The sequence below is a fragment of the Girardinichthys multiradiatus genome, chromosome 9 (assembly GCF_021462225.1).
Source record: "Girardinichthys multiradiatus isolate DD_20200921_A chromosome 9, DD_fGirMul_XY1, whole genome shotgun sequence".
Taxonomy (NCBI): Eukaryota; Metazoa; Chordata; class Actinopteri; order Cyprinodontiformes; family Goodeidae; genus Girardinichthys; species Girardinichthys multiradiatus.
Window position 1 is genome coordinate 39,385,186 of NC_061802.1, and position 23,315 is coordinate 39,408,500.

Genomic DNA, 23,315 nt, shown 5'->3' on the forward strand with positions numbered 1-23,315 from the left:
CAGTCCAACTCTGTAAGTGAACCACAGAGGGATGATACTGGGAGCAGTGTTGTACCAGTTGTATATAGTCATACAGGTGTTTGAAAACTAACTACAGATCAGGGCCAGTTGCTGCCTGGCTGCTGTTAATCTTCATCAACTCTTTTTTGTTTTGCTAAAGATGATTACCAATGAGCAGTGTTTTGTAAACTTTGGACTAAAATCTGGTTGGCCAGGAGATAACCACCCACCTGTAAGGTAACGTTGTCTGATTTTCACAATAAACTACTAAGGTTTAATATCAGTTCAAGCTTTTGCTGTACAGTGACTTAAATTAGACTAGCATTCAATTTCTTATCACAAATGGCTATTTTTTAAAATTTCTTTTCGAGTGTTAAAAATATCAGCAAAAACGAAACGTAAGGTTACTATTATTTTGAAAAGTAAATATCCACCCGGAAGCGCTTATTTCGAAACCTGATCTGTCAGGATGAGAGCTGTGACTGAAGTAATGTCAAGTAAGTACGAAGGCTTTTGTCTTTAGGCTGTGTTACGTGTTTTCATCTTATGAATCGTTGAATTTAGCTCCGGTTTATTAAACTCGTCATTAGTTTGGATCTCATTCAGTGTTGTCAGCAGTAACGTCTCACTCAGTAAACCCTGACAGAGGTTTGTTTTCCCAGAGTTCCGCCTGGCTGTGGTCCAGCTGCGGGTGAGCAGCGTTAAAGCGGACAACCTGAGCAGAGTCCGGAGGCTAGTGAAGGAGGCAGCGGGACAGGGCAGCAAAGTGGTGCTGCTGCCGGTGAGGAGGGTGAACATTTACTGAATACAGTTCCTCGAACAAGTATTACGTCCTTTAAACATCGACCTTTAAGTTTTGCACTTTCAGTTTTTTATTTGTTAAAAAAGTTTGACACATCCAATAAATTTCATTCCACTTCACGATTATGTTCCACTTGTTGTTGATTCTTCACAAAAAATTAGAATTTTATATCTTTATGTTTGAAGCCTGAAATGTGGCAAAAGGTTGAAAAGTTCAAGGGGGCCGAATACTTTGGCAAGGCACTGTATATCTAGCATTGATAGGTACTGTGCACTTTAAGGTAAAACATATGAACGTTTCTGCAGGTGTAGAAGCAAGCAGGGTGTTATCTTGTATTGTCTTCATCCTTCTTTCTTTCCTCCATTCTATTCTCCTTCTCTCCTCTTTTCTTTTTTGCCTGCCTTTCTCTCTTTCGTGCTTCTTTTTTTTTTTTCCTTTTCATTTCTGTCTCCCTGTCCGTAACAACTGAAATAATCCCAAAGCAAGTTTCTAATAAAGTTTCTTTTTATGACTATCAAGCAGAGCTTTAAAGCATTGGCTGTAATGCTCCAATTGTGAAAGTAAATCTGTTGAGCTTCTTCTTGGCACTCAGACAACCATTCTGAGCTACTCTGCTGGACAGGAAACGATAGAGAAAAAAAACAGAAAGAGAAAGGGGAACCCCTGCTCCAGTCTCAATTCTTTTTTAGGTTCAACAGGTTGCAGGTTTGTCCTGTATTTAGCTCCATCCATCCTCCAATCAGCTCTGACAAGCCTCCCTGTTTCCTGTTTCTCCATGACATGATGGTGCCACCACGTGTTTCACCAGGGGCATGATGTCTTCAGGGTGGTGTGCAGTGCTAGTTTTCTGTTTCACACGGTGTTCTATATGTAGACCAAATAGGACAAGTTCGGTTAACTCTAACTAGAGCACCTTCTTCCATATCTTTCCTGTGGTCCCTACATGATCTGTGGCAAGCTGTAAATGTGGCTTTTTTGCCATTCGTCTATAAATACCTGATTCATGGAGTGCCCAACTAATGGCTGTCCTCTCAACAGATTTGTCCACCTTAGTTGTACATCTCTGCTACTCACCAGAGTCACCATTGGAGGCTAATTGTATATGGTCGCTTTTTTGAAATTTGGTTAAAAAAAATGTAAAATTTTTTTAATTATTTTTAGAAAGCATCCATCATTTTCCTTTCATGTAACAATTATGTGGTATTTTGTGATGGTCTGACACATAAAACCTCAATAGAATGACTAGAAATATGTGATTGTAATGTAACTAAATGTGAAAAAGTTAAAGGATATAAATATTTTTGGAAGGCACTGTTTACTATTTAAAAAGTGCAACCCTTACATCACTGTACATCATGTTAATCATCATGTGTAGGCAGCAAGTATGAAAAAACAGTCTTGGGTTATAGAGCAAGATGTGGTCCTAATTGACCCTCACTTTTATCCAGGAATGCTTCAACTCTCCATACGGAACAAGCTTCTTCTCCACCTATGCTGAGAAAATCCCAGGAGAATCGACCCAGGCGTTGTCGGAGGTAGCAAAGGAGAATAAGCTGTATCTAGTGGGAGGTAGGTACTCGTGTGGCTGCACCCACATACCACTTTAAAATCAACAGATGTGCAGTTCATTTATAAGGAAGTTGGCTTCCAGTAACTTTGAATGTGGAAGTGACTTTGCTTTGTGCACAGTTAGGTGTTATTTCACAACCTTGTCACTGAAAGCTGTTGGTGTCTTGTCAAAAACCTATATTTCTAACACAGCTGTAGGTTATTACAGGTCCTTCTCAAAATATTAGCATATTGTGATAAAGTTAATTATTTTCCATAATGTCATGATGAAAATTTAACATTCATATATTTTAGATTCATTGCACACTAACTGAAATATTTCAGGTCTTTTATTGTCTTAATACGGATGATTTTGGCATACAGCTCATGAAAACCCAAAATTCCTATCTCACAAAATTAGCATATCATTAAAAGGGTCTCTAAACGAGCTATGAACCTAATCATCTGAATCAACGAGTTAACTCTAAACACCTGCAAAAGATTCCTGAGGCCTTTAAAACTCCCAGCCTGGTTCATCACTCAAAACCCCAATCATGGGTAAGACTGCCGACCTGACTGCTGTCCAGAAGGCCACTATTGACACCCTCAAGCAAGAGGGTAAGACACAGAAAGAAATTTCTGAACGAATAGGCTGTTCCCAGAGTGCTGTATCAAGGCACCTCAGTGGGAAGTCTGTGGGAAGGAAAAAGTGTGGCAGAAAACGCTGCACAACGAGAAGAGGTGACCGGACCCTGAGAAAGATTGTGGAGAAGGGCCGATTCCAGACCTTGGGGGACCTGCGGAAGCAGTGGACTGAGTCTGGAGTAGAAACATCCAGAGCCACCGTGCACAGGCGTGTGCAGGAAATGGGCTACAGGTGCCGCATTCCCCAGGTCAAGCCACTTTTGAACCAGAAACAGCGGCAGAAGTGCCTAACCTGGGCTACAGAGAAGCAGCACTGGACTGTTGCTCAGTGGTCCAAAGTACTTTTTTCGGATGAAAGCAAATTCTGCATGTCATTCGGAAATCAAGGTGCCAGAGTCTGGAGGAAGACTGGGGAGAAGGAAATGCCAAAATGCCAGAAGTCCAGTGTCAAGTACCCACAGTCAGTGATGGTCTGGGGTGCCGTGTCAGCTGCTGGTGTTGGTCCACTGTGTTTTATCAAGGGCAGGGTCAATGCAGCTAGCTATCAGGAGATTTTGGAGCACTTCATGCTTCCATCTGCTGAAAAGCTTTATGGAGATGAAGATTTCATTTTTCAGCACGACCTGGCACCTGCTCACAGTGCCAAAACCACTGGTAAATGGTTTACTGACCATGGTATCACTGTGCTCAATTGGCCTGCCAACTCTCCTGACCTGAACGCCATAGAGAATCTGTGGGATATTGTGAAGAGAACGTTGAGAGACTCAAGACCCAACACTCTGGATGAGCTAAAGGCCGCTATCGAAGCATCCTGGGCCTCCATAAGACCTCAGCAGTGCCACAGGCTGATTGCCTCCATGCCACGCCGCATTGAAGCAGTCATTTCTGCAAAAGGATTCCCGACCAAGTATTGAGTTCATAACTGTACATGATTATTTGAAGGTTGATGTTTTTTGTATTAAAAACACTTTTCTTTTATTGGTCGGATGAAATATGCTAATTTTGTGAGATAGTAATTTTGGGTTTTCATGAGCTGTATGCCAAAATCATCCGTATTAAGACAATAAAGGACCTGAAATATTTCAGTTAGTGTGCAATGAATCTAAAATATATGAATGTTAAATTTTCATCATGACATTATGGAAAATAATGAACTTTATCACAATATGCTAATATTTTGAGAAGGACCTGTAGAACCAATATTGCGTTTTGGAAACAGACTTAGAAACCAACTGATTAGTAGCTGCATTAGTGGATAAAGAACCCTCTTGAAAACAGTTCCATATTTCCCCCTTCTAGATGCATTTTAAATAAAACCCTGCATAATATTAATGTGGTCTGAAATAAAGTAGAAACTAAATAATTGATTCTGCACTTACGGTAAAGTATGCTGCCATCTAGAGGATATTTTATGTATATTACAAAGTCAGGTGGAAAGTATTTTTTGCAGTACTCTAATCACCATCAGATGTGAGTCGAGCTGAAATAGAAAAGAAACCACATGAACCCGATAATCTGGTGACGGTAGGTCAGTGGAGTCTGTGGCAAAAGGAATGCAAATTAACATGTGTTCAAAGTGAAATGGCAAACAATCCAGACCTATTCCATGGTTGATATGGTGAGTGAATGAACCACCTTTATGTTGTTGAACAGGGTCCATCCCTGAAGAGGATGCTGGGAAGCTGTATAACAGCTGTGCTGTGTTTGGCCCTGATGGAGAGATGATTCTCAAACACCGGAAGGTTTGTGTGTTCCTCACCTGCTCTGGTTACCCTCTCAGATGTAGCCATGGCAGGGTGCCTGCAGTGTGCACATAACCCCTCTATATTCTCTCCCTCAAGATTCACCTGTTTGACATAGACGTTCCAGGGAAAATCCGCTTCCAGGAGTCTGAGACGTTGAGCCCTGGAAACAGTCTGTCCATGTTTGACACGCGTAAGTGGCAGATGGGGACTCCTCTTTTGCGTCTTGCAAACATATTCATGCACCTTGAAGTTTTTCACATTTTGTCCCATTAGAACAGCAAACTTTAACGTAATATATTGGGATTTAAAAACAAAGATACAAATTTTTCACATTTTCTTACAACTGCAAACCTGAAGATGAAGGTATGCATATGCTTTCAGCCCCCTTTACTCTGATACCCTTAAATAAAATCCAACACAACCAATTTTCATCAGAAGTCACCTAATTAGTATCTACAATCCACCTGTGTGTAATTTAATCTCAGTATAAATCCCGCTGTTCTCTGAAGGACAGGCCAAGGAAAAAGTTGTGGAAAGGTTTTAAGCAATGTTAGGATTTAAACCAATGTCCGTAGATCTGAATATCTTACAGAGCCCTTTTCCTTCCATCGTACAAAAATGGAAAGAGGATGGCACAACTGCAAACCTACCAAGACCTGGCCGACCACATAAACTGATGGGCGGGGCAGGAGAGAATTAATCAGAGAAGCACCCCAGAGGTCCTCTTAAGGTTACTCTGCTCAGGTGGGAGAATCTTTTGGAGGACAACTATTAGTTGTGCACTTAACAGATCTGGACTTTATGGAAGGCAAGACAAACAATCATTGGTTAAAAAAGCCATCAGAAGTCCGGTAGGGGACACACCTACATGTGTGAGCAGATACTCTGATCAGATAAGACCAAAACTGCCAACATGCAAAGCAGTATGAGTGGTGAAAAGCTCTGAACACACCATCTTCTTCAGCAGGAGCAGGGAAGCTGGTCAGAGTTGCTGGGAGAAGCTAAATACTGGACTATTCTGAAAAAAAAAAAAAACTATTAGAAGATACAAATGACTTGAGACTGGTGTAAATGTTCACCTTCCAGCAGGACAATGACCATAAACTTACAGCCTGAAATACAATGGGACAGTTTAGATCAAAGCATTTTCATGTTAGAATGGTTTAGTCAAAGTCCAGGGGGGGTGGGGACATTCGTCTTACATACGAGTAAGTAATGTTATGTCTGAGAGATAACCAAAAAGAGCGTTCCAGGCCTGCATAGTAGATGCCCGCTCGTTATGTATGACAGCCAGTGACCTTTCTAAAACAGCAATGTCTCTAAAATGGTGTAGCCATTCTTTTGCTGATGGAATATTTGGGGAAAACCATGAATGTTTTATGGCTTTTTAGTGGCAGTTAATCCTGCAAATATAACTTTCTTCTGCGCCATTCTGGTATTGCCACTAAGACCGGAATCATCATTGAACAGAAGTTGGGGGGCTGCAAAGGAATTGGGAATCCTAAAATACTTTCCAGGCAACCATGCACCCTGGACCAGAGAGCAGGCACAGAGGGACATTCCCAAACAATATGAAGAAATGTGCCAACAATATTCTGATCACATTTGTGCAGTTGGGATTGTCTGTCAGTTTCATTGTACAGCGTCTGTATAGTGTGGCATAAAATTTGTGCACAAACTTATAATGAATAAGTCGATGCGCTGGATTCCTAGATGAGATGGGTATATTGGTCCAAATATTGTCCCAGTCCAGATCATAACCCTGTCCCTCAAGTTCACTGTTAACATAAACTGATCACACCCAAGGGTTCAACACCTTTCAGTAGCAGTAGCTGAGTCTTATTTTGTTCTGATTGTTTTCCGTCTTGCTTCTCTTGGTTTTCTCAGCGTTCTGTAAAGTGGGTGTGGGAATCTGCTATGACATGAGGTTTGCAGAGCTCGCCCAGCTCTACAGCAGGAAAGGTGAGCAGCTGAAAACAAGTCAGTTAATCTGTTGGATAGAACATCTGAAGAACGTGTTATGTCCTCAGGCTGTCATCTGCTGGTTTACCCCGGAGCCTTCAACATGACGACAGGCCCCGCCCACTGGGAGCTGCTACAGAGGGGGAGGTGAGACTTTTAGACAAGATCATTTTAGTGGGATACACTGAAAGTCCGAGGAAGACTAGGGACACAACATGCATGATGTAAATCTGGGATTTGAATATTGTTCAATATTTGACTTTTCAGTCATAATTCCTTTGTATGAATTTTCTGTGTGTAATGCAGGGCCGTTGATAACCAAGTATACGTGGCCACAGCATCACCTGCGAGGGATGAAGCTGCTTCCTACGTGGCTTGGGGTCACAGCACTGTTGTGAACCCATGGTAAGATAATAGAAGCATGGACAGAGCAGGGGCACATCCAACTGCTTGTGAGTAACTAAAAGAAGCGAAGACACTGAAAAGGCGGCCAAAGCATGAAGGAAGAATGCTCTGAACGCAACACAGAAACTTTTTTTCTGGTTGTAGCCTTATCCTGCTTGAAGAAGTAAAAAAAAACTTTACAGTGTAATTGAGTTAGATGTGACAAAGCTTAAAGAAATTAAAGTCACCGCACTCAGTACAAAGTGTTTGACTCTGTTTTACAGGGGAGAGGTCATTGCCAAGACTGGACCTGAGGAAACCATCATCTATGCTGATATTGGTGAGTATCAGAGGTTTTCCTTCGGTCTGCAATTTGATCTAAAAGTACTCGTACTCGTCGTCTTCCGCTTATCCGGGACCGGGTCGCGGGGGCAGCAGACTCAGCAGATACGCCCAGACGTCCCTCTCCCCAGATACCTCCTCCAGCTCCTCCGGAGGGAGCCCAAGGCGTTCCCAGGCCAGCCGAGAGACATAGTCCCTCCAGCGTGTCCTGGGTAATCCCCTGGGCCTCCTCCCGGTGGGACGTGCCTCCTGGAACACCTCCCGAGGAATGAGTCCAGGAGGCATCCGGTATAGATGCCCGAGCCACCTCAACTGGCTCCTCTCAATGTGGAGGAGCAGCAGCTCTACTCGGAGCCCCTCCCGGATGGCCGAGCTCCTCACCCTATCTCTAAGGGAGTGCCCGGCCACCCTACGGAGGAAGCTCATTTCAGACGCTTGTATCCGGGATCTCGTTCTTTCGGTCATGACCCAAAGTTCATGGCCATAGGTGAGGGTAGGAACGTAGACCGACCGGTAAATTGAGAGCTTCGCTTTTCGGCTCAGCTCTCTCTTCACCACAACGGACCGGCACAGCGCCCCCATTACTGCGGCAGCCGCACCGATCCATCTGTCAATCTCCCGCTCCATTCTTCCCTCCCTCGTGAACAAGACCCCGAGATACTTAAACTCCTTCACTTGAGGCAGGAACTCCCCTGAAGAGGACAAGCCACCCTTTTCCGGTCGAGAACCATGGCCTCAGACTTGGAGGAGCTGATCTTCATCCCAGCCGCTTCACACTCTGCTGCAAACCGCCACGGCGCATGCTGCATGTCTTGGCTAGATGGGGCCAGCAGGACCACGTCATCCGCAAAAAGAAGACCCCCTCCGGCCCTTGGCTGCGTCTAGAAATCCAGTCCATAAAAGTTATGAACAGGACCAGCTTGACAGCGTCCCTTACTGCCGGTGTCCACCACCGGGTTCAGGGATTGCCGCGGCGACAGGTACCGCAGACCTTACGGCCGCAGCTACGGGCAGCAGCATCGACAATAGATGCGGAGAACATGTTCCACTCGGACTCTATGTCTCCAACATCCCCCGGGATCTGGTCAAAGCTCTCCCGGAGGTGGGAGTTGAATACATCCCTGGCCGAGGGCTCCGCCAGGCGTTCCCAGCAGACCCTCACTATGCGCTTGGGCCTGCCAAGTCTGTCCAGCTTTCTCCTCCTCCAGCGGATCCAACTCACCACCAGGTGAAGATCAGTGGACAGCTCAGCCCCTCTCTTCACCCGAGTGTCCAAAACATGCGGCCGAAGGTCTGATGATACAACAAAGTCGATCATCGACCTCCTGCCTAGGGTGTCCTGGTGCCAAGTGCACTGATGGACACCCTTATGTTTGAACATGGTGTTTGTTCATTATGAACAATCCATGACTAGCACAGAAGTCCAATAACAAAACACCACTCGGATTCAGATCGGGGAGGTCATTCCTCCCGATCACACCTCTCCAGGTGTCACTGTCGTTCCCCACGTGGGCGTTGAAGTCCCCCAGCAGAATAATGGTCTCCAACACGAGACGGCTGAGCTGGGGGACAACAAGCAAACCCACACCAGCCCGCCGCCTCTCCCCGTGGGCCACTCCAGAGTAGAAGAGAGTCCAACCCCTCTCAAGGAGATGGGTTCCAGAGCCCACGCTCTGCGTGGAGGCGAGCCCGACTATTTCTAGTCGATATCTTTCGACCTCCCGCACCAGCTCCGGCTCCTTCCCCCCCAGCGAGGTGACATTCCACGTCCCTAGAGCCAGCCTAAGCATCCGGGGATCGGGCCGCTGAGGTCTCCACCTTTGTCCGCCACCCAATCCTCTTTGCACCGGTCCCTCACGGTTCCCCCTGCAGGTGGTGGGCCCACTGGGGGATGGCCTCGCATCTCTCATTCGGGCTTGGCCCGGCCGGGTCCCGCGAGGAGCAACCCAGCCACCAGGCGCTTTCCGGCGAGTCCCAACCCCAGGCCTGGCTCCAGGGTGGGACCCCGGCTCTGCCGTACCGGGCGACGTCACGTGCCTCGATATTTTCTTCCTCACGAGGGATTTTTGAACCGCTCTTTGTCTGACCCATCACCTAGAGCCTGTTTGCCATGGGAGACCCTACCAGGGGCATTTAGGCCCCAGACAACATAGCCTCTAGGATCATTTGAGCACTCAAACCCCTCCACCACGTTAAGGTGACGGTTCAAGGTTCCTCTAAAAGGCTACAAATATTTCACTTTGAGAGTTCAACCAGACCAAAAACAAAGGAACAATGATTCAATACACAGGGCTTCCAAGCAGTCTGGTAAAACTGGGGAGTAGTATGGAATTTGATTTCAGGATTTTCCGCATCTCGATGAGAATGGAGAAAGAAAATATAGAAAATAATTTTATTTCCAGATTTTATTCCCTCTTTTACTGCATAAATGTTGGACATCCTTTTGTATTTGCTTTTATCCTTGTATCATACCTCTCTTCCTTCTGTCTTCCCTTCCTCATTTCCTACCTACTTTCTTTCCTTGTCCTCCCTTCCTCATTTCTTACCTACTTTCTGTTCTTGTCCTCCCTTCCTCATTTCCTACCTACGTTCTTTTCTTGTCCTCCCTTCCTCATTTCCTACCTACTTTCTGTTCTTGTCCTCCCTTCCTCATTTCCTTCCTACTTTCTTTCCTTGTACCTTCCTCATTTCCTACCTACTTTCTTTCCTTGTCTTCCCTTCCTCATTTCCTACCTACATTATTTCCTTGTCCTCCCTTCCTCATTTCCCACCTACTTTCTGTTCTTGTCCTCCCTTCCTCATTTCCTACCGACGTTCTTTCCTTGTCCTCCCTTCCTCATTTCCTACCGACGTTCTTTCCTTGTCCTCCCTTCCTCATTTCCTACCTACGTTCTTTCCTTGTCCTCCCTTCCTCATTTCCTACCTACTTTCTGTTCTTGTCCTCCCTTCCTCATTTCCTACCTACTTTCTGTTCTTGTCCTCCCTTCCTCATTTCCTACCTACGTTCTTTCCTTGTCCTCCCTTCCTCATTTCCTACCTACTTTCTGTTCTTGTCCTCCCTTCCTCATTTCCCACCTACTTTCTGTTCTTGTCCTCCCTTCCTCATTTCCTACCGACGTTCTTTCCTTGTCCTCCCTTCCTCATTTCCTACCTACGTTCTTTCCTTGTCCTCCCTTCCTCATTTCCTACCTACTTTCTGTTCTTGTCCTCCCTTCCTCATTTCCTACCTACGTTCTTTCCTTGTCCTCCCTTCCTCATTTCCTACCTACTTTCTGTTCTTGTCCTCCCTTCCTCATTTCCTACCTACTTTCTTTCCTTGTCCTCCCTTCCTCATTTCCTACCAACGTTCTTTCCTTGTCCTCCCTTCCTCATTTCCTACCTACTTTCTGTTCTTGTCCTCCCTGCCTCATTTCCCACCTACTTTCTGTTTTCTTGTCCTCCCTTCCTCATTTCCCACCTACTTTCTGTTCTTGTCCTCCCTTCCTCATTTCCTACCGACGTTCTTTCCTTGTCCTCCCTTCCTCATTTCCTACCTACGTTCTTTCCTTGTCCTCCCTTCCTCATTTCCTACCTACTTTCTGTTCTTGTCCTCCCTTCCTCATTTCCTACCTACTTTCTGTTCTTGTCCTCCCTTCCTCATTTCCTACCTACGTTCTTTCCTTGTCCTCCCTTCCTCATTTCCTACCTACTTTCTGTTCTTGTCCTCCCTTCCTCATTTCCCACCTACTTTCTGTTCTTGTCCTCCCTTCCTCATTTCCTACCTACGTTCTTTCCTTGTCCTCCCTTCCTCATTTCCTACCTACGTTCTTTCCTTGTCCTCCCTTCCTCATTTCCTACCTACTTTCTGTTCTTGTCCTCCCTTCCTCATTTCCTACCGACGTTCTTTCCTTGTCCTCCCTTCCTCATTTCCTACCTACTTTCTGTTCTTGTCCTCCCTTCCTCATTTCCTACCTACTTTCTTTCCTTGTCCTCCCTTCCTCATTTCCTACCAACGTTCTTTCCTTGTCCTCCCTTCCTCATTTCCTACCTACTTTCTGTTCTTGTCCTCCCTGCCTCATTTCCCACCTACTTTCTGTTTTCTTGTCCTCCCTTCCTCATTTCCTACCTACTTTCTGTTCTTGTCCTCCCTTCCTCATTTCCTACCTACTTTCTGTTCTTGTCCTCCCTTCCTCATTTCCTACCTACGTTCTTTCCTTGTCCTCCCTTCCGCATTTCCCACCTACTTTCTGTTCTTGTCCTCCCTTCCTCATTTCATACCTACTTTCTTTCCTTGTCCTCCCTTCCTCATTTCCTACCTACGTTCTTTCCTTGTCCTCCCTTCCTCATTTCCTACCTACGTTATTTCCTTGTCCTCCCTTCCTCATTTCCTACCTACGTTCTTTCCTTGTCCTCCCTTCCTCATTTCCTACCTACTGTCTGTTCTTGTCCTCCCTTCCTCATTTGCTACCTACGTTATTTCCTTGTCCTCCCTTCCTCATTTCCTACCTACGTTCTTTCCTTGTCCTCCCTTCCTCATTTCCTACCTACTTTCTGTTCTTGTCCTCCCTTCCTCATTTCCTACCTACTTTCTTTCCTTGTCCTCCATTCCTCATTTCCTACCGACGTTCTTTCCTTGTCCTCCCTTCCTCATTTCCTACCTACTTTCTGTTCTTGTCCTCCCTTCCTCATTTCCTACCTACTTTCTTTCCTTGTCCTCCCTTCCTCATTTCCTACCTACTTTCTGTTCTTGTCCTCCCTTCCTCATTTCCTACCTACTTTCTTTCCTTGTCCTCCCTTCCTCATTTCCTACCTACTTTCTGTTCTTGTCCTCCCTTCCTCATTTGCTACCTACGTTCTTTCCTTGTCCTCCCTTCCTCATTTCCTACCTACTTTCTGTTCTTGTCCTCCCTTCCTCATTTCCTACCTACTTTCTTTCCTTGTCCTCCCTTCCTCTGGAACAATCTTCCTAAGGATGGCCAGTACCTTAAATGATTTGAAGTCCCTTTTAAAGACCTATCTTTTAAATTGGCTTTTAATATCAGTGGAGCAGAAATATCAAGCTGTTCTTATTATTAGTCTTTTTTTTTCTTTTACTTACCTTTTCTTACTGTGTAACTATTTTTCTACTTGTCTATCTATGCAAGTGTTTGTGTCTTTTTAGTATGTTTTCTTTTGTCTTTTCAATTTAATGGACCTGTACAAAACCTTCAGTGTTGAAAGTGCTCTATAAACAAAGGTTGATAGATTGATTGTGTGCCACCTCTATTCCTCATGTCATTCTTTCTGTGTGTCAATCCTTCCTTCCTTCCTTTCTTCCTTCCTTTGTCCGTTCTTTTTACCTTCCTTCCTTTGTCCGTCCATCCAACAGAAATGTGTGTAACAGACTGAAAGTCTGAGTCCAGAAAAGTAATTTTACATAAAACCCTGAACATAGAAGAGCAAATGCAGTGCAAACTGGTGCAGGACAGTTTTTTTTCTACATTCACTGTTATTGTGATGAGATGTTCTGACTGTGCACCATCCTCTCTGTGCTTGTGTGACCTGACTCCAGACCTGCAGTACTTGGCTGACATCCGGCAGCAGATCCCAATCACATCTCAGCGTCGGGACGACCTCTATACAGTGACGTCTGTGCAGCAGGGATCGAGCTGAACGCTGCAAATCGGATCACGTTCTTTAAATATGAATTAAATAAATCAAACCTAAATAATCCTGGTTTTTGTTATTAAGAAGACTGACAATATTTAGTCATTGATGGAGTTATGGCACAAGTCATTCATCTGTTTATCGCAGCGCTGAAGGCGTTTATCCAGTTTAGAACCAAACTTCATGTGAAGAAAGATCGTTCTGCAGAAAGTCTCTTCTGCAGTGAGTTCATGTTTAAATGCTAAATTGTCATTGCAAAGAAAAACTGAATGCTTCACTGTTAAGAATCAAACCTGTTTATATTAGACCATCCAGCTGCAGTTTTACACGTTTGGATTTCTGTCTTGGTTGCTCACACAAATCCACAATCAATCATTTCTGGTTTTTGCACATGAGAAATGTTCTGTTTATATCTGCTTTGTGTTGTGATTGAGCTCGAAAAGAATGTCAGCCATTTGCCATAATTTCCACCTTTTACATGTGTATGGGAGAAAAATACAATGGAAACCGTCTCCTTTGTCACAAATCACAGTAGATTCCTAATAAAACGTCAGGGTGAAATAAGACAGGCTCAATTCAGCTTCATTTAAATAGCACATTGTAAATGATTACACATTTCACAGTGGGCCACAAGACAAAATTCAATTCAGTTTTATTTATATAGCGCCAATTCACAACACATGTTGTCTCAAGGCACTTCACAACAGTCAGGTACATACATTCTAATTAATCCTAACCATTGAACAGTGCAGTCAGAGTTAGCTTTTTATTCAAATTGGATAAAAAGTTTTTCTTTCTAAGGAAACAATCAAGCAACACTCATAATAAACAGGAGATTAAACAATAAATTGCTCTGTGTGAAAGGAAGACTTATGAAACGCACACAGGTGTGTTTTAAAATAACAGCAGTCCAAAGTTAGCCAGATCATTCCCTGCTTTTCATAAAAATGACATTTCTACATGGCAAATAATTTACTAGTAGGTATAGTAGCATTATAGAAAACCAGCAGTTGTGGACATAAAATAAAAAAATGGTTTGGACATCAGGGAGGTCATTCATTCCCTGAACAAACAGATGGCTCTTATCTAAAGATGGAGGCACCAGATGTTCATGCTGGTATTGGTGCATTTCTATCTGAATAAAATGGCTGGTTCCAGATATGCTTCAGAAGATCAGAAAACTTTGATTTAAAAGCTGATTGGAGAGGGTAAAAAAATGATCTCAGTGCTTTAAAATGTAAACCAGGGTTGATCAGAGCAGTACTCGGAGTTACCTGTGAAGTACTGTAACAATCAGAAGATGTTTATGTGAAGCCAAGCCACAATAATGTCCCACTGTAAAAAAAAACAACAAAAAACAACGCAGTGAAGAAGTTACAGTTTGCTAAGTAACACACTGACTTGCCTAAAGGAAAACGAGGCAATTTATGTGCTGGTGATACAAGATTGTTCTTTTTGCATCTAAGGGCTGCCTCAAACTGTGAAACATGGTTGGGATCATGATATAAGGATATATTTCATACAAAAGGAGCTCTGCTAACAGGTTATGTGCTCAGGATATACTGAAGATACTCAAGGCAAGACTTTATCAACAGAAGTGGTAAACCAAAAAATGCAGATGAACTGTGATGTAGACCAATAATCCTGGACTGAAATATCTGTTCACAGGTTCCAGAAGTTGGTCAACTTCATACCACACATGGGAAGCAGTTCTCAGAAACAGTGGTTAACCTAAACATCTACTCAGTGATTCAAACATTTCACATTTTGTACAGAACCTGTATTAGCTTGTAAAGAAAAAATGTTGCTCCTGCTATTATTTAAACTGTCTAGTATCCTCTTTTCCTCACTTCTTGTAGAGAAAAAAAAATGGATACATTTTGTAATGTTTTCATTAGGAATAGAATGAGCTTTGCTCCCAGTGTTTTTGTGTTAATGGATGTAAGGAGATCTGCATTAACATTATAACCACTAGTCTATTGGACGTGGCTTGACATCAAATCTATCCTCTTCACACTAAAGCTGAGTGCCCCTGCAGTTTCAGACTGTAATTGGTCAGCAGGCGGCTGGTAGCTAGTGTCGTATAAACATCTAGAAAATGCAACACTTAGTGATTCAAGACTATTTACATGTTAGTGCTTTTTTGGACAGACAATTAAAAAGAAACAGTAGATCAGTTGTTTTTTTTTCACACGTCAGTCTCGACTTGCTCCGGCATCATGGCCTCAGCTGCCTGCTTCCATTGATATCGTCTTCCTGGTGAGAACAGACATTCATTCAGCAGCAAATCCTGTCACAAGATGCCTAACTATTACTGGGTCTTTGTAGCTACCTGAGCTTTTTACTCTCACGTTAGAGCGGTAAGAGGACCTGGTCTAAAGGGGGTTTTTATTCATACAGTGCCTTACAAAAGTATTTACACCCATATGAACTTTCCACTTTTTTGTAATGTTAGCAGCACAAACTTCAATGTATTTTATTGGGATTTCTTGTGATAGAGGAAAAAATGTGAAACTAAATTGTGAAGTGGAAGGAAATGGATGAATGAAGAGCCTGTCTGTGAACATCAGCCAAGTCCTCCCACAGATTCTCAACTGGATTTAGGTCTGGACTCGAACACACGGATTTGCTTAGATTTGAACCATCCCTTGGCAGCTCTGGCTGAATATGACTTTTCAAAAACACATTTATAATCTAGAAATATAAAATTTGTTATAACTCTAGTTTTAGGTTTTAGAATCAAAAAACATCATTACAAGATAATATCTACATTTTTTAATGGAACATTCTACATTTATGAAAATAAAGGGAAAAAAAGACAAACAGTTTGTAAACCAATGACAGAAAATACTTGAATAAAAAACTGCTGTTGAAATTCTAACTTCTAATTCTAAGAACTGCAAAAAACTAATCTAATTATCGTTATATTTAAAAACAGTGCTCAGTTTTATTTTATTTTTGATTAAAGTTATTAAGAACCTCAAGCAGCACTGGAGTGGCATGTTGAGGAGCTCTTCTTCAGACAGATGAGGGATATTCTTTTTCCATTTCAGAATGATGGATTGAAAAGAGCTCTGTGAGACGTTCAAAACTTCGAATATTGATTTATAACCTAACTCTGCCTTAAACCTTTCCACAACATCCAATGGACTTATAAGGAGAATAAATGACACACTGGACTCTGTTTACCAATTAGGTGACTTCTGAAGGTTACGCTTACACCAGATCTTATTTAGGGGTACCACCGATGCATGTCACACAGATTATTATTTTTCTTAAATAAATAAAACCATGTATCATTTTCCTTCCACTTCCACATAAAATGCCAATAAAATACATTGTGGTCTTTAGTTGAAATGTGACCAAATGTGAAATAGTTAGAGCAATATGAATAATTTTGCAAGGCAGTGTATATACAGTATATGTAAACCCATTCAGTCTGTGATCAGTAGCCCAAACACATCAAAGTGGATTCAAACCCTGGTTTGGAGACTTTGCATGTTGGGTCTCTACAGGTTTACCAGGTTGTAATTAAACAGTTCCAGCTCCATGCATATGTGATAGAATTCCTACTAAAATGCACTGTGTACTGACAGCACCCACTAAACAAAGGTAAATGTAGTAACGTATTAAAAAAGTAGAACCGGCAATATATAAGGAACCTGTGTGCCAGGATTGTTTAGAGTTTTGTCAAACATGCAAAATTATTCATCTATAACCTGACAAACAGCCCCACCATACAGCCAGAGTGAAAAACACATATCTGTGCAGATTAGGGACTCAGACTTGGGTCAAGTTTTGATCGGCTCACCTCTCTGTGGTTCCTCGTATTCCTTCTTCCTCCTCTTGTTTATCCTGTCCAGGTGGATCTGATAGTACACCCCGGCAATCACCATGATGGCGACCACCACACACAGGACAGTGCTGAAGATCCACATGCCATGTGACGCCTGCCACTCTACAGGGTTGGGGCTCGCTCCGTCTGTGCACCAAAGAGAAGCACAAATGAGTGAAGTGAGGGTGTATTTTGTGATCCGACATAGCGCCAATAAAGGACTCACATTTGGATGTTAGCGTTTCATTCATAGACGGATTCTTGATGGTGCATGACACAGTGGCATCTTTGGGAATGTTGACTGTCAGCTGGCTTGTGATGTTGTACAGATGAGAGTCGGGAAGCGCCTCAACCTGGGTTCTTACGGAGCCATCGGGGGGCTCCTGGCTGTTGTTGATGAGCCAGTAAACTACAGGCTCGGGGTAGCCTCCTGAGGAGTGACACAGGTAGGTTGACTCATCATTTTCTTCTGTGTGTTCCTTTTTCACCTCGGGGGTTCTGAAACTGGCTGCAAAAACAACCATCAAACACAAAACATAAGGCCTTTCATGTTTTTGTGATGATTTACAGGTGCATCTGAATAAAATTAAAACATTAATTGAAAAGTTAGCTTGACCTTCTAATCAAATTCAAAAAGTAAAGTTTATTACATACCTTCATTAGTCACAGTGATATATTTCAAACTTCTGTTTCTGTTACTTTGGATAATTATGGCTTACAACTATTTAAAACCCAAGATTCTTTCTCTTAGAAATATAAAATAGTACATAAAACCAATAAACTAATATTGTTAATTCAGAACTGTCAACCTACTGAACAGAATGTCTGTGTACTGTACTGTACTGAACATACACTCAGTGCTTGGTCTGGTCTCCTTTAGCATACATCAGTGCATCAATGCAGCATGGAGGATGTCAGCTGGTGGTTCTGCTGAGGTGGTCAGGAAGCCCATGTTAGTATAATAGTGACCTTCAGCTAGGCTCGTCTTCCTGTTATTAATACTCCATAGATTATCTATGGGGTTTAGGTCAGGGTGGTTTGTTGATATAATAGTTATTGAAGCAGGTGTTGGTACTTTTGACAGTGTGGGCAGGAGCCAAGTGTTGCTGGAAAATGCAAATAGCATCTCCATAAAGCTTGTCAGCAGAAGGACGCATGAGGTGCTCTAAACTTTCTGCTGCTTGGAGTTTGGACTTGTCTCCCCACTCTTCTTCCAGATTCGGGGACCTTGATTTCCAAACAAAATTCGTTTGGACATTTTCACCACTAAGGAACAGTCCAGTACTTTTTCTCCCTAGTGTAGGTAAAATGTTTCTGACATTGTCTCTGCTTCAGGAGAGCACTAACACCAAGAATGGGATAGTTTAGATCCTGTCCTGGGAACGTCGATTCACAGTCCTCTTATTGTTGTAGTTACACCTATTGCTTGTCCATCTTTTTCTACCTCAATTTTTCCTTCCACTAAACTTTCCATTAATATGGTTGGATACCACACTCTGTGAATAACCAGCTTCTTTGGTGATAACCTTCAGTGGCTTACCCTCCATTGTGGACAGTAACAGTGTCTGTTTGTTTGACAACTGTGGAGTCAGCAGTCTTAGGCCATGATTGGTAGACCACATCATATCACCACACCATGAAAGCACATTTCTGTATTAAAAAAAACTTGTGGATGTTTTTGTAAGCTGTGAAACATGATTATGAAAACTAACAGAAAAGGTGCTTAAAATATATTACTCTTTGTCTCTACTTTAGTTTTTTTAAATAACCTTCTTCTAATAATTCAATCTTATAGAGAACTAACCTGCAATCCTGAGGCACATGGTACACAGTGGCGCACTCTGATTCTCCCCTGAAAGCAAGAAAAGCCTGTATTGGCTCCTGTCATGTTTGGGATGAGCTGATGGCAGCTCCAGGGAGAAGTTTCCAGTGAGAGGTGCATCTGTGGGAATCCTGACATGATTAACGCTCCACGTCTCCACGTTCCCATCCTCATCCCACAGTGATCTGAACACAACTTTATCGTATTTTCTCCACTCGATGGAAAAGTTCAAAAATATACTCAGGGCAGGATAAAGGCAGGGCAGTAAGACTGGCTCCCCTACTTTACCAAGAACACAATCTTTCTCTGTACAGAAAGACAAACAGAAGTGAGAATTGAGTGTTTTGTTTCGGTGGAAGCTGCATGAGCAGCAGACAGGTCAACTCACCCACACCGGCGCACAAACACACGCAGCAGAGCAGCAGCGCTGCGCCGCGCCACGGCACCACCTGCATCGCACGTTCACTGGCACGAAACTCGTTCATTATTTATAGTCAAGACAAATACAAAAAATGTCGGTTCGGCCTCACTTCCTTGTCCTGCGCCGAGCCCTACACACACCTTTCATCAGTCATGCTGCGGCTTCTTCTGCCATACCTCATCTCCTGTTTTAAGTCACTTCTGACTGAAATAAACAGAGACACAGCTGATAGACGTTAATGTAAGAACAGTGAACACACCAGATAGAAGGCTCGCTGGCGTCTGACAGCAAAGATCCGGTGAGGGCCCGCTGTATAGGCGGGGGTGGCTTCAACCTGCTGGACTGCTTTTTAGGTCACACACACCTGCACACACTCGCATGTTGGTAAGGAAGTATGAGATCAACAAGCGGCTGCGAGGGAAATAATTACAATAGTGAAATAAAGCATGAAGTGTGTCTCCACCCGAGGAGGGCGAGAGGGAACCATGAACACCTTCGCTGGCCCCCTCATTACCCTTATACAGACAATATTGTTTAGACAATATTTAATGCACGAATTTAAGTAGAGAGGACACAGTTTTAAATGCGCGTCATTCACTCTTGGCCCCTCCCTCAAAAATACCAGGTTCCCAAATTCAGGTAAAACAGAGATAGAGTACAATCTTGAACACCAAATTAAATTTTTTGCGGAAAAAACGCGCGTTTTGGTATGCCACTGCAGGATTATGTAACAACACTATCTGGCTTACTCCTTACATAACTTACTGGAGGCACCCCGGCACCTCAACTTGCCTCAATAATATGTTTTAAGAGAAGAATTTAGAGGGAAAAAAACACAAAATACATCTTCTTTTGCCTTTATAGCGTCACTTTTGAATGCTAGTCTCCCCATGCTCTTTTATTAGATGACATCACACATAATCAATTCTGCTATGGCTTAAGAAAAAGATAATCTGTGGCCCCCACCTGTCCACCACTTTGAAAACTTTTTGCAAGCAAAATGGATCTGAAGTATTCTCTGACTGAAGACACTGCTGTTGAATTACTATCTTGTACTATCTCCAGAGGCTACAGAACAGTCTCCAGAACAGAGCCAGCCTTCTTTATCAGCGTCTTGAGCTTTTTTAAGTCCCTGGCTCTGATGCTGCTTCCCCAGCAGATGATGGCAGAAGAGATCACACTTTCCACAACAGACCTATAGAAGATATAAATACAGATAGACCTAAGCTTCCTCAAGAAGTACAGTCTGCTCTGTCCCTTCTTGTAGATGGCTTCACTGTTGCATCTCCACTCCAGGCTGTTCTCCAGGTTTACCAAGAGGTATTTATACTCCTCCACCACCGCCGCATCTTCTCCCATGATGGAAGTGTCTGACCCATTCCTGTTTTCTCTACCATACCATACCACAAAGCAGTCCAACAGTTGTTTATTCTTCAGTACTCTTCATTCTTCAAAAACAAGGGCTAGGTTAACTTTATTCATCATTACTAAGGCTCATTTTTTATGTGAAACTAAATGCTGTGGTATGTTTGCAGCTTGTAGGCCAACTTTGAGCACCAGTTATCAGGTTGACCAAGGCCAACTTGATTAGATAATTAACCTAACAACAGTTTTCATGGACAGCTTGCCTGTGCGTTTAAAAAGATTACCACATAATTTCAATAAATATTGTCGACCTATATCTTAAAAAAACAATCAATGTTTTTAATACAATGGGAGCATCAATATTCAGCACTTTAGCAGTTATGTTATTTCTGCGTGCCTCACATCCACAGAGTGACAGATCTTGAACAGGCAGATATGGTTCAGTCCCCAGGACAGCACAGCCGGGTTGGAGGCAGGGGAGGTGGGAGCACACCCATATTTAGAAAACATGGCCATAGACTGCATCAGGGCGAATGTGATCCATGTGATCCATGGCTTCCAGTTTGGTGCTACCAGCCTAAAGGTGAAGGTTCACCTTTAGGCAGGACAACAACCCCAAACATACAGTCATAAATCAAAGCATATTCCTGTGTTAGACTGGCCCAGTCAAGGTTCAGACCTAAATCCAAATGAGAATCTGTGGCAAGACTGGAACATTGCTGTTCAAAGATTGTAGCGTGAGAAAATGTGAAACTGTAGGGGTGTGAATAGTTTCCTAAGGCACTGTGTGCCCAAAACCAATTTATAAGGACTACTATTCATTACAGTCTTGACTAGAAAAGCACAAACTTAGGGGACTTTTCTACTGCACCAAAAGGTCACCTTTTCCTTCTCCGTGTCTACAGTAATGCCTTTTACCATGGCTTAAACCAAAACATCCCCCTCTTTGGAGTTTTGACAAAAATGGTAATTTGGAATAATAAAAAAGATTAAAAAAATCTAGATTTATTTCTTAAAACCCCGATGACTTTCAAATTTTTATCCATAAATGTTTTCTAAAAGGACATGACTCTGCTGATTATTTTGAAGCAAAGAATGCAAAGAAACTTGTACAGTATGGATGTTTTTAATATGACTGTAATTCTCCAGTCTTTCATGTTCTGTATTGTCTTATTGCTGTTTAGTTTCACTCATTCAACAAAACTCTCCTATTGTTCCCTCTATTGTGCGCATGCGTAAAAAGGCGTCCTCCAACATCACAACCGACTCGTATTCAACCCCTCTCAAAAAAACGCCGCCCTCCGGACCCTCTAAACGCATGCGTACAAGAGAATATATACAAAGATGGATGGTTCCGACCATGATTACGGTTACTGTCTCGGCAATACTGTGACTGGAGATCTAAAGGAAAGCTAGCTTAAGCTTTGTGTATGTAGCGCTGCTTGGAACATGACGTTTTTAGACGTCGTTCTCAGGCCCGCCACTGTCAGGTCTTTTCTATGACCCATGGAATAATATTTCTGTCTAAAAGTGCTTTATTTTATTTAGGGGGATCATATTTAAGACATCTACTGATTACAGCTTCCATGGGTCATAGACTAAGCTGTAATCACTTTTTGGCAGATGAAATACCCCCAAATTGTACTTTTGGGGATTTTTTTAGTGTGGGAGGGTCTGTGCTCAGCAAGATGTCTTAAATATGACCCCCCTAAATAAAATAAAGCACTTTTAGACAGAAATATTATTCCATGGGTCATAGAATAAGCCATAATCAGTTTTCGGCAGGTGAAATAGTCCTATTTGGTCCATTTGGGGACCTTTTTCAGTGTGGGAATGACTGTTTGTTGCAGGATCAGTAAAGTACAGGTCCTTCTCAAAATATTAGCATATTGTGATAAAGTTCATTATTTTCCATAATGTCATGATGAAAATTTAACATTAATATATTTTAGATTCATTGCACACTAACTGAAATATTTCAGGTCTTTTATTGTCTTAATACGGATGATTGTGGCATACAGCTCATGAAAACCCAAAATTCCTATCTCACAAAATTAGCATATCATTAAAAGGGTCTCTAAACGAGTTATGAACCTAATCATCTGAATCAACGAGTTAACTCTAAACACCTGCAAAAGATTCCTGAGGCCTTTAAAACTCCCAGCCTGGTTCATCACTCAAAACCCCAATCATGGGTAAGACTGCCGACCTGACTGCTGTCCAGAAGGCCACTATTGACACCCTCAAGCAAGAGGGTAAGACACAGAAAGAAATTTCTGAACGAATAGGCTGTTCCCAGAGTGCTGTATCAAGGCACCTCAGTGGGAAGTCTGTGGGAAGGAAAAAGTGTGGCAGAAAACGCTGCACAACGAGAAGAGGTGACCGGACCCTGAGGAAGATTGTGGAGAAGGGCCGATTCCAGACCTTGGGGGACCTGCGGAAGCAGTGGACTGAGTCTGGAGTAGAAACATCCAGAGCCACTGTGCACAGGCGTGTGCAGGAAATGGGCTACAGGTGCCGCATTCCCCAGGTCAAGCCACTTTTGAACCAGAAACAGCGGCAGAAGCTCATGACCTGGGCTACAGAGAAGCAGCACTGGACTGTTGCTCAGTGGTCCAAAGTACTTTTTTCAGATGAAAGCAAATTCTGCATGTCATTCGGAAATCAAGGTGCCAGAGTCTGGAGGAAGACTGGGGAGAAGGAAATGCCAAAATGCCAGAAGTCCAGTGTCAAGTACCCACAGTCAGTGATGGTCTGGGGTGCCGTGTCAGCTGCTGGTGTTGGTCCACTGTGTTTTATCAAGGGCAGGGTCAATGCAG

At 43.0% G+C, this 23,315-nt stretch overlaps 2 protein-coding genes across 2 annotated transcripts; one reads left to right on the plus strand and one right to left on the minus strand.

Moving 5' to 3' along the window:
• Positions 1-364: 364 nt before the first annotated feature.
• nit2 (nitrilase family, member 2) lies at positions 365-13,617 on the plus strand. Its single transcript, XM_047374578.1, has 10 exons — positions 365-497; positions 663-781; positions 2,251-2,371; positions 4,649-4,737; positions 4,837-4,930; positions 6,628-6,702; positions 6,771-6,849; positions 7,009-7,107; positions 7,371-7,426; positions 12,959-13,617. Exons 1-10 carry the CDS (start codon positions 470-472, stop codon positions 13,057-13,059), a joined length of 861 nt encoding a protein of 286 aa, XP_047230534.1. The 5' UTR covers positions 365-469; the 3' UTR covers positions 13,060-13,617.
• A 121-nt stretch (positions 13,618-13,738) lies between these two features.
• Positions 13,739-19,458, minus strand: LOC124873715 (ICOS ligand-like). Its single transcript, XM_047374577.1, has 5 exons — positions 19,099-19,458; positions 18,693-19,016; positions 17,115-17,396; positions 16,865-17,035; positions 13,739-15,309 (listed from the first exon to the last, which is right to left on the minus strand). The coding sequence occupies exons 1-5, from the start codon at positions 19,193-19,195 to the stop codon at positions 15,242-15,244; spliced, it is 942 nt and encodes a 313-aa protein (XP_047230533.1). The 5' UTR covers positions 19,196-19,458; the 3' UTR covers positions 13,739-15,241.
• Positions 19,459-23,315: the final 3,857 nt, after the last annotated feature.

Bases quoted from the DNA above. Each gene is read 5' to 3' on its own strand.
- nit2 (XM_047374578.1), top strand. From the start codon at position 470: ATGAGAGCTGTGACTGAAGTAATGTCAA. The intron at 498-662 runs GTAAGTACGAAG...TTGTTTTCCCAG, and splicing joins TGTGACTGAAGTAATGTCAA to AGTTCCGCCTGGCTGTGGTC. The intron at 6,850-7,008 runs GTGAGACTTTTA...TGTGTAATGCAG, and splicing joins GAGCTGCTACAGAGGGGGAG to GGCCGTTGATAACCAAGTAT.
- LOC124873715 (XM_047374577.1), bottom strand. From the start codon at position 19,195: ATGAACGAGTTTCGTGCCAGTGAACGTGCGATGCAGGTGGTGCCGTGG. The intron at 19,017-19,098 runs GTGAGTTGACCT...CTTTCTGTACAG, and splicing joins GTGTTTGTGCGCCGGTGTGG to AGAAAGATTGTGTTCTTGGT. The intron at 17,036-17,114 runs GTGAGTCCTTTA...TTTGGTGCACAG, and splicing joins TGAAACGCTAACATCCAAAT to ACGGAGCGAGCCCCAACCCT.